Genomic DNA, 12,500 nt, shown 5'->3' on the forward strand with positions numbered 1-12,500 from the left:
ATATTACATTCAACTGCCATGATGATGTTTTTTTTTTTTTTAGGAAACCCAAAGAGCACACTGAAAAATCTTGTTAAGTGTGAGTTGTGTGACATTAGTAAAGTCATTTTAGGATCGATTAATTTTAATAGCCTCCAAGGAACTAAGTAACCGTTACCGAATAATAGTACTTCGGTAATCAAGTGAATCTATTTGCCAACTCGTATAGGCCCAGCGAATTTTCGAGCTATTTAATAACACACAAAGCTATTAACTCTACTTTAAATCTAGCTTTCTTTCATGTGCCGTCATGACTACGACCTGTATCTGTGACCAGGTCGCTGCTGTGCGGCAATAATTTTGATACCACATTGAAATAAATTTACAATTAAGTGAATTTAACAGCTCTGTGTGTCGTTAAAGATTTCTTTCACTGTGTAAACGCTTCAGCTTTAGCGAATAATATCTGATCGTATCACTTACTACGCAAGAACTCCAAAATATCTAAAACCATTTCTCCAAAAGAAGCTTAGTATTTGGAAAGACATTTCTGCCAATCTGTGATACTATTATGGACAATATCATATTGCCAGGAAAGCTATTCTATTTTTCTAAGGTATTTACTTGAAAAATATATTTTTATAACTTCTAGATAATTTAATGGAGTTGACAGATCTATGAATATACTTGGTTAAGGTATTCTATTTGGTTTATACTCTTTACTTACATGTTTCAGTCATTTGACTGCGGCCATGATGGAGCACCGGTTCTCAAGCGATATTGGGGGGACAAACACAGACAAACAAACACACACACATATATATACATATACATATATACGACGGCCTTCTTTCAGTTTCCTTCTACTAAATCCACTCACAAGGTTTTGGTCGGCCCGAGGCTATAGTAGAAGACACTTGCCCAAGGTGCCACGCAATGGGACGGAACCCAGAACTATGTGGTTGGTAAGCAAGCTACTTACCACACAGCCACTCCTGCGCCTATACAGAGATGATTGTCTTTGAATTTTCGTATTATTGCTGGACGTCTTTGAAGTTTCCATCTAGATTATTTCATTCATAAGATATTAGTTGATTCGAGAGTATAGAATGTGGGATTCGGCCAAACTGCCATGTAATAGGACGGAACCTAGAATTTCTTGATTGCGAAACGAAATTCTTAACCATGCTTACATAAACACACACGCACACATTATCTATCTATCTATCTATCTATCTATCTATCTATCTATCTATCTATCTATCTATCTATCTATCTATCTATCTACCTATCTGTGTATATATATATATATGTATATACATACATACATATACATATATATGTGTGTGTGTATATATATACATATATATATATATATAAATATACATATATATATATATATATGCATACACACACATATGCATATGCATACACACACACACATATATATATATATTGTATACATATATGTACATGCATGTATATACATATACATACATACATATACATATATATATATGTGTGTATATATATATACATATATTTGTAAATATACATATATATAGATATATGCATACACACACACATATATATATTTATATATATACTGTTTACATGTATGTACATGCATACAGATATACTGCTGTAAAACTTGGTTTATGATAAATAAGTTGTGAAACATATGAATGGGTAAATAAATTCATAAATGATGATAGGTGGCGATGCAGAAGGCGTGCATAAATATAGACATGTTTATATATGGAACTAAGCTTATTTATATGTAACTAGACAGACAAGCGACTGTTTAGTAGACAAATGACATATACTAGTTAAACATGTGAATGTGTATTCAGCTGGTGTGCATTAGTCAAAACCGAGCGTTATCAAAAGGTGAATAAATGTTTATGATGCTACACACTGCGCTTCAGGTGCTGCAGATTAAAATTGCATCACGAAGAGAATAACTTCAACCAGAGATGAATCAATATGAGATGTAAATGCTATGAATTAAGAGACAATAAACAAGTATAAATATGAAGGAAACTTAAAATTTAAATAAATAAATAAATAAATATTTTATTTAAATAAGACAAAATATATAATAAGCAAAATAGAAGATGATATTAAGTATGCTATATATTCGTGCGTGCATGTATGTATATGTATATATGTATATAATGATATATAATGATATATATATATATATTACACGCATGCACAGGCATATATATATAGTATGCCTATATATTATATAAGTCACATACACACAGATACATACACACACACACATACACACATATATATTTATGCATGTGTGTATGCGTATCTTTCTACCTACATACACAGGATACATCTCCAAAAACGTATATAACGGCGCACACACGCATATACACTTGCATACATACATGTGTGTATCCACACGTGTGTGGGTATGTGTATGTGTGTGCGTATGCGTATATATATATATATATACACACACATGTGTGTATATATGTATGTATATATATACATATATATATATATATATATATATATATATATAATATATATATATATATATACATACACACACACAGATACGTATACTACTTGTATAATACACATACATTCTGTTAAAGAAAACTCTGGAAGTAATCGATTTTTCTTCACGTCTTTCGACAGATAAAAAGAAATTAATAATCAACGGCATTGTGTTCAGTCAACCAGAACATTGTAATGTCTATTTTGTTTTATAGAAGCTATAAAATTTTATCGAACCTTTCACTTATTACAAAATGCTTCCTCTCGCCCTTATTTTCTTTTCCGTATGTTTTCACTTTAATTCTTGTTTTATCTTCATACTAACTTAATATTACTTTTGTTATTAATTATATTCCACTATTAATGTTTGACTGTGTTAAAATACCGAAATAAGGTGGGGTGGGGTGGGGGGAAAGAAAGAGGAGAGAGAAAGAGATAGATATGGGTGGAAATTGTAATGGCGATTTGAGTGAAGATGGCAGACGAGAATTGGGCAAGGAATGTGGAGCGGAGGGAGTTTGATGTAAGGAATTGAGTGTAGAGACAGGGAAGTGGTGGTGATGATAGTGGTGGTGGTGGTGGTGGTGGTGAGGAATATCGAGGAGGCTGTGTGTGTGGAGGAGGTGGAGGTGACAAAGAAGAATTCCCTCGAAAGAAAAAAAACACAGGATAAAATCATAAATATATGCAGTAACAAAAATAAATCACAATCTCGATGATGATGATGATGATGATGATGATGATGATGATGATGATGATGATGATGGTGATGGTGATGATGATGATGATGATGATGATGATGGACTGGAGGGAAAGGAGGAGGAGGAGGATAGTGATAGTGGTTGATGCTGCTGCTGATGATGATGTGGAGGAGGAGGAGGAGGAGGAGGAAGAGGAAGGCGATGATGATGGTGACATGAAAAATAATAATTTCCTTTTATAGCTACCATTATTAGATTTGGCGTATGGGCAGCATTAATACAAACATTAAAATAAAATAAATACTTGTGAGTAACCGTCATATGTGTATTTATAAACATATACATACACACACACACACTCGCACGTGTTTAAAATATTTAGTGTCTAGACTAAGTATAAGATATATCATACAAAATGAAAGATGCATTATATGCAATATATATAATTGGATATTATGCACTTATACGTACACAGGCGAACGCATTTATAAACGTATCATGTCTCTCTGTCTGTCTGTCTGTCTGTCTTCCTTGTTCGTCTGTTTGTCTGTCAGTCGGTCTGGCTGGCTAGCTCTGTGTGTGTATATATTAATGTTTATGTGTATGTATGTATGTATGTATGTATGTATGTATGTATGTAGTCTTCTCTGACGAGATGGGAGTCGAAACATCTGGCCATGTTGTAAGAAGACTAACATTGAGTTCTTTTTGTTACTACAATAAACAGAGCGGAATGTATTCGCATCTGTATGCTTGTGCGTATATATGTGTCCATATCTATGTGTGGGCGGCACACACATATATATATACACACACAAGCATACATACTGTATATGTGTGTGTGTGTGTGTCTATATATTTATTCAAAACGCCAAATTTTCCCCTCATCATTTTTATCATTATTGAATTTTTCATTTTTAATATAAATTTTTTATGTGAAATATAATACTAATATTAATGCTAATACTAATATTTGAAAACCACAAACTGTAAATATTGTTAATAACGTTCATTCTTCATATAAGAAAGTCATAATTTATGGTAAGATGTTGTAGTCAATTACTCTGACATAGAAATTGACTATTATGTATAAGAATGGAACATTTAATGTAGCGGCGTGCAAAAAATAAGTAATTAAAAGAATTTATTAGTAAAAGTGAGTTCTTGTCACTGTTTTATATTTTCAGGGCAAAGTCTGGCGGATAACACGTTGTCGAATTTTGCACACTCTTATAGGACACACTGCATCTGTCTTTGCCGGAGATCTGAGCGATACCGGTTCAGAAGCGGTCACTGGTTCAGCAGATAAGGTAAGGAGGAATCGAGGAAATTATTAAAGTGTATATGTTGCAAAACATATGTGTGTGTGTCTTTGTGTCTGTGTTTATGCCCCATCACCGCTTAACAATCGGTGTTGGTGTGTTTATGTACCCCGTAACTTAGCCGCTCAGCAAGAAGGGTAGAACAGAATAAACACTAGGTTTCAAGACTAAGTCCTAGGGTCTGTGCTCCGTCATAGCCGTAGTCAAATGACTAAAACAAGTAAAGATAAAAGATATATATATATATTATATATATATATATAAGGTAAGGATGACTCGAGAAAATTATTGAAGTATATATATGCTATTAAAGTATATCTGTCAGTATTATATATATATATATATATATATATAATATATATATATTATTATATTATTATTATTATTAATACACAAATATGAGAGAGAGAATAATATTTACTGAATCTCAGTCTTTTATACACTAGGCCACCGGTGTTTAAATTGATGTTATTAAATTAACATCCAATTTTTTCACTCTCATTTTGACTTATATATATATATATATATATATATATATATAATTTTTGAAAAAGAACAAAGAAAAATACAATAAAAAAACAACAACGTGAGGACGCGGTACATGCAAAGTATTAATAAGATGCTCAGGAAAGAAAAGAAAGGGTGTTTTACGTTTCGAGCAAAGCTCTTTCTCCAGAAACAGGAGATAGAGGAAAGTCCAAAAGAAAAAGAAGACGGAGGTAGAGAATCGGCAACAATCCACACGTAGTTATATATTTGAATTAGCAGTATCGCCCGGCGTTGCTCGGGTTTGTAAGGGAAATATCTATATAAGCATTTTTAGAGAGTTACTTCCCTTATAGATGCCAATTCGGGCTTTCTTAGCCATTTTTGTTTTGGTGTCTTCAAGCCATGAAGTCGTTGTTCTAAAAGAACGCTGGTCTCCTTGACAACGCTTTACGACGTTGATTTCCTTACACTCCCTTCCCCACAGCTTCACGAGGGAGGGAAGAAGGGGGAGAAATAAACAGGTGCAGGTGTGACCATGGACGCCAACTCCGCCGCCATTTGACACACGAAAAATTATGCATTAAAATGGAATAAAAAATGATGTTAAATTATTTTTAAAATCGTAGACTCATCGTAGACGCGCGCTAATACTCAGACGGGCTCGATATGAATCACGACTATAAGATACCCGAATTTGGTTAAACTGCACCGCAAAATGTGGGAGTAGTTAGGAATCTAAATCGAAAGGGACAGACACTCACACAACTACAGTTTTATATATATAGATATATATTTTGTGTTCTGCATAGAAGCAATGAACGTTATCAGAACTTTCGACTCGGGCCAAATTGAACAAATTGCTTCAAATCCTTGCAAGAGTATCCGCGTAAATGGAGTCGAGACAAGATACTTTATACTGGCATCGAATCGTGAAGTTTAATAATTAAATGAAACCAAATAATGATATTTTATAATGTATTAACTGAAGAAAATCTTGCGTAAGAAATGAATTTCCTCTTATCTTTTACGTAATGATCTGAAACGTGAATATTAAATGCTTCCAAAATATCACTATTTGGTTTGACTAAGGTGGCTAGCTGGCCGAACCGCTGACACGTTGAACAAAACTCAGTCGATAACTGGATCTAACCGCCTTAATAATAATGATGATGATAATAATAATAATAATAAGAAGAAGAATAAGAATAATAATAATAATAATAATAATAATAATAATAGGTTGAAATATCTAACAGGAATGCACAAAAATCTGGCTGAAAACTTTAACAGCATACTAGCAGAGCCAGAGACAATGCCTGAATGGCTCACGAAGGGGAAAACCATCTTAATTCCCAAATCAAATGAAACAACAAAACCAGAAAACTACAGACCAATAACCTGCCTCCCTACTATGTTCAAGGCATTTACTGCAGTGATATCGCAAAGGCTGAACAAGCACCTGGACGAAAACAAACTGTTCCCAGAAGAGCAGAAAGGATGCCGCAAGGGCTCATATGACTGTAAAGATCAACTAATGATTAATAAAGCCGTAACTGAAGACAGCCCCAGAAAGAAGAAAGGCCTCAGTATGGCCTGGATTGACTACAAAAAGGCGTTTGATAGCATCCCCCACACATGGATCCTCGAAACACTAGCCATTAACAAAGTAGCACCAACAATCATAAAATTCATAGAGCACTCTATGAATAAATGGCAAACAGTCCTACACCTCCAAACAAAAGAGGGACTCATGAAAACAAAGACATCCCCATTAGAAGAGGAATATTCCAGGGAGACACGCTCTCTCCACTCCTTTTCTGCTTGGCACTGTCACCTCTATCTGATATGCTAAATAGAACTGGATGCGGATATAAATGTTACGGCAAAACGATCAGCCACCTTTTATATATCGATGACCTAAAACTATACGCTGCAAATGACAAACAGCTGGAAACACTATTAAAGACAGTTCATGGATTTACCAAAGAAATAGATATGAAATTGGATTAGAAAAATGCGCCAAAGTAACCATGAAAAGAGGAAAACTAGTAAGAGTAACAACATCACACTAGATAAAACCAATGAAATAAAAGAATTAGACCAAAGCCAAACTTACAAATACTTAGGAATCCATGAACTAGATAAGACACAACACACACAAATAAGAGAAAATAAAAAAAGAATATTATAGACGAGTTAGATCAATACTAAAAACAGAGCTCAATGCTAAAAACAAGATAATAGGTATCAACACTTTAGCTGTCCCAGTTATAAGTTACAGTTACAATATCCTTAACTGGACACGAAATGAACTGTCCAAAATAGATAGGAAAACAAGAAAAATACTGACAGGATCTAGGATGCATCACCCAAAATCTGACATAGAAAGACTATATATACAACGTATAGAAGATGGTAGAGGCCTTATACAGCTGGAAAACTACTATAAAATAACCACCATAGGACTGCAAAAATACCTACTTCAGAAGGAAGGAAAACTGATCCAGATAGCAGCAAAACACGAGCAAAACAAAAAATTGTTCTCAGTATTTAAGGAAGCTGACAAATACAAACAAGAAATCATACCACCTAATAAACACAAAGAAGAAGAAGAAGATGATGAAGAAACAACAAAAGCTATAAAACAAATGAAATCCAAACTAAAAATAGAACAGCAACGAGCCATGATAAAACGATGGCAAGAAAAGCCCCTTCATGGTAAATACTGCACTAAACTAAACGCAAAAGAAATAGACAAAGAAAAATCCCAGCAATGGTTGAGAAGCTCAGGACTCAAAGCAGAGAACAGAGGGATTTTTAATTGCAGCACAAGACCAAAGCCTCCCCACCAGAAATTACCAAAAGCATGTAATGAAAAGAAATATTACAAGTAACTGCAGAATATGTGGAGATGGACAAGAAACAATAAATCATATTATCTCTAGCTGCCCAGTCCTGGCTAAGAAGGAATATATTCACAGACATGACAGAGTTGGAACCTACATACATTGGAAGCTATGCCAACATTATGGAATAACAACAGAAAAAAGATGGTATAGGCACACACCAGAAAAGGTCACAGAAAACGAGAAAGCAACCATACTCTGGGATATGCCGATACACACAGATAGAGAAATTAAGGCCAACAGACCAGATATAGTTGTCAGAGATCATGAAGAAAAAAAATGCTTTCTAATTGATGTATCAATACCGGCAGACGACAACGTGTCTCTAAAAGAAATGGAGAAACTCTCAAAATACAAAGACCTGGAAATAGAGGTAACTAGAATGTGGAACCTGAAAACAGAAACAATTCCTATCATAGTAGGCGCATTAGGCATGATAAAAAAATATTCAGACAAATACATAACAAAAACACCAGGACTTACAAACACATATAACATACAGAAAATTGCACTACTAGGCACTGCACACATCCTACGCAGAACACTTTCCATACAATAACCATCAGAGCATCACAACAAATCACAGCACATACCCAAGGCACACAGAGCTGCGCTCGGTAGTGAAGTGAAAGCACGCTATAAAAATAAAACTACATAATAATAATAATAATAATAATAATAATAATAATAATAATAATAATAATAATAATAATAATATTAATAATAATACGCCAAATTTTTGTACATACTTGACGCGTGTGTCACGCTTAAGGGAAAGAAATTGCTGAAAGAATTTTTATTGCTAAAATAAAAAAAAATTAACTAAATCTCTTGTAATTTCTAAAAGAGATTTGAAACCACCACCTATGTGTTGTACTACTATTTCTCAACACCCATGCCTACTGAGTCACCGAAAGAGCAAGGTTCTTGATGAGAAAATTAAGATACTAAAATTTGACGTGTGTTTCGAGCAAGGGACAAAGAAAGTGAGAGAGTGAGAGGGAGTGGATGGGGTGTTTAACTTCCTTTCTACAATTTAACTGAAACTGACTCCTGGCTATTGAAGGTTCAACTACACACACACAAATACACACATTTGTTTGAGGTCTTCTAACCATTTGAATTCGGCCATACACCAGATAACATGTTAAGTCTTATGTTCCGAAATTTAAATTTTGAATATATTTTAATTATAAAATTACACCTCAGCTAAAATGCATCTTTTGGCTTTCAAATACAACCTCTTCGGTGGAGCTGGAGGACAGTCGCTCCCCCCACCTCTAAACTGACCTTTCCGTTTTGTTCTTTTACACCGGATTCGTATGTTTTCGCTGACGGAGATTCCAAATATGCAAAAAAAACACGTTTTCAAAATTCTTAATTCTACCCTACCACCAACAAATCTTAAGTTTTTGACTTTTTCGAATTATTTTTTCAATCTACGTGGGAAAGTACGGAAATTAAGAATACAGGACCGAATTTTTTAATGAAAAATTCCAAAATTGATCCACACTCCATCCCGCATTCTAAAAGTGAAAATGAACGTCTGTTTTGTGCATTTTCGCATGCTTAGATATATAGTGAAAAAGCAAAAAGGACTACGGCATGTGAAGCCCTCACCACGAAACTTGATATGCTAAAAATAACAGCTAAATATCTGGAGAAATTTTGTGCTTGTTGGTGCGTGCAATTTCTATGGCTTATCGGAATGAACAGAGAAAGAAGTACACAAAATATATTTTGTTTTTTTTTTCGCTTTAAAGGTAAACGATTCTTATAAAAGTAATTATTTTGCTGTTAATTCATTGGATTAATTCCAACAAAATACTACAAGTTTAATCACTGGCTCAGCACCTATGTTTGTGATATTCATTCCAGAATAATAAAAACTTCAACATACTTCCAAAATGGGACTTCATCCATGTGTATCCGCGTGCATATAAGTGCATGTGTGTGTATGTGTGGGGAAACATTTACGGAAATATACTCATAAAATTTCTATTAAAATAAGTTGTCTTTATATGCCATGTTTGCAATTCTCCATATAAATGATAGCAAACTGTGTATCAAATGCAATTAAAATCATGGTTCAGTGACAGATCGATCAAGTTACTAAAGTCTTAACGATGTTGGTAACAACATATTTTCTCTTTTAATTAAATATTGAAAAAGAGAGAAAATGCAAGGGAAATTAATTTTGGCGGTAACGAGTAAACTGCTTGATTCATTATCACAGTTAAAAAGAAATCCAGAAGTGTAACATTGCGCAAGCTCAGTTCATTTCCGTAAATGTTTTCCTCCATCACACTACCCCACCCCTAAACACACATGCACATATATGCCCGCGGATATACAAGGATCTTAAAGTTTTTATTATTTTGGAATGAAGAATACAAACATAGGTGCTGAGCCAGTGACTAAACTTGTAGTATTTTGTTGGGATTAATCCAATGAATTGACAGCAAAATAACTGCTTCTGGTGGAAAAACACTAAAAAAAAATCGGAAAGGTCAGTTTAGTGGGTGGGAGGAACTGTCCTCCAGTTCCACCACCTTTTTTTTATCTCTTTCTATATTTTTTGTTATGTTAGAATTTCTCTGTTTTAGTCATGATTACCGCCAAAATTAATTTCCCTTGTTTTTTCTCTCTTTTTCAATATCCAATTAAAAGAGAAAATATGTTGTTACTTGATCGATCTGTCATTGAACCAGGATTTCAATTTCATTTAATACACAGTTTGCTATCATTTATATGGAGAATTGCAAGCGTGGCATATAAAGACAATTTATTTTAATAGAAATTTTATGAGTATATTTCGTAAATGTTTCCCCCACACATACACACACATGCACTTATACGCACGCGGATACACATGGATGAAGTCCCATTTTGGAAGTATATTGAAGTTTTTTATTATTCTGGAATGAATATCACAAACATAGGTGCTGAGCCAGTGATTAAACTTGTAGTATTTTGTCGGGATTAGACAGTAAAATAATTGCTTTTATAAGAATCGTTTACCTTTACAGCGAAAAAAAACCCCGAATATATACGATAGTTATAAAAAATATATTTTGTGTACTTCTTTCTCTGTTCATTCGGATAAGCTATAGAAACTGTTGCTCGCACACACCCACAAGCACAAAATTTCTCCAGATATTTAGCTGTTAATTTTAGCATATCAAGTTTCTTCTAGAATTACAAGCGATTTAGTTAAAAAAATTTATTTAAGCAACAAAATCTCTTTCAACAATTTCTTTCTCTTAAGCGTGACACACGTGTCAGGGAGGTGCAACAAACAAATTGACATATTAATATTATTAATAATAATCCTTTCTACTATAGGTACAAGGCCTGAAATTTGGGGAGAGGAAGCAAATCGATTAGATCGACCCCAGTATGCAACTGGTACTTAATTTGTCGGCCCCGAAAGGATGAAAGGAAACGTCAACCACGGCGGGATTTGAACTCAGATCCTAGCAACGGCCGAAATACCGTTAAGAATTTCATCCAGCGTGCTAACAATAATAATAATAATAATAATAATAATAATATAATAATAATAATAATAATAATAATAACAATAATAATACGATGTTGACAAACCCCTAACCCATCAATGGTTAGTTTCTTCTGGCTTAAAATCAGAAATAGAAGGCTTAGTTGTAGCAGCCCAAGATCAATGCCTACCTACAAGAAACTACCAAGACAACGTATTAAAGAATTGCATTTGAATTTTTCCTGCGCCTACAGAGTATCTCAACAGGCATGATAGAACAGAACAATATATATACGCAGTGTAATTTGCAAAAACCTGGACTTGCCCCATGATAAAAACTGGGGGAACACAAACCACCTCAAGTGCTTGAAAATGATCACATCTCACTCCTCAAGAACTTCACCGTTCAAACTGACAGAAAGATAGATGCGAATAGGCCAGACATTATATGGAAAGACTTCAGACAAAAATCATGCCTGCTCATTGATATGACTGTCCCAATCGACATAAATGTATCTGTCAAGACCTATCAAAAATGAGCGAGCATAAATATTTTGAAATAGAAATTGGCAAAATGTGATCAAGTGTATATATTGCACATTAGCTCACTCCCTCTATCAAACTGATGTTCCCTAAACAGATGCACCATGTACCACGAGTCAGGTGTCCAAGCGATCGCAGAGCAACGTGAACAACAACAACAATAATAATAATTAAAATAACACTTTCTACACAAGATCTGAAATTTTGGGGGAGGGGGCTAGTAGATTACAGCAACCCCAGTGTTTCATTAGTACTTATTTTATCGACTCCGAAAGAATGAAAGGCAAAGTCGACCTCTCGGAATTTGACCTTATAACGTTAAGACGGGCGAAATGCCACTAAGCATTACATCGACCCCAGTATGCAACTGGTACTTTGCTTTTCATCCTTTCGTGGTCGATAAAATATTTATCGACCACGAAAGGATGAAAAGCAAAGTCGACCTCGCGGAATTTGAACTTAGAACGTGGGCTTGTTTACCAATCCGCCAGCTCGCCGCCCTTCGTCTTAATAATAATAATAATAATAATAATAATAATAA

At 34.3% G+C, this 12,500-nt stretch overlaps 1 protein-coding gene across 1 annotated transcript in view; it reads left to right on the top strand.

Moving 5' to 3' along the window:
- LOC118762219 (F-box/WD repeat-containing protein 7-like) overlaps positions 1–12,500 on the top strand; it is a 281,314-nt gene that overhangs the window by 182,430 nt on the left and 86,384 nt on the right. The window contains exon 8 of the mRNA XM_036500763.1: positions 4,388–4,510. Within this exon, the coding sequence (XP_036356656.1) occupies positions 4,388–4,510 (123 nt within the window). The remainder of the gene's footprint in view (positions 1–4,387; positions 4,511–12,500) is intronic.

The sequence above is a fragment of the Octopus sinensis genome, linkage group LG2, assembly GCF_006345805.1.
Source record: "Octopus sinensis linkage group LG2, ASM634580v1, whole genome shotgun sequence".
NCBI classification, from domain to species: Eukaryota; Metazoa; Mollusca; class Cephalopoda; order Octopoda; family Octopodidae; genus Octopus; species Octopus sinensis.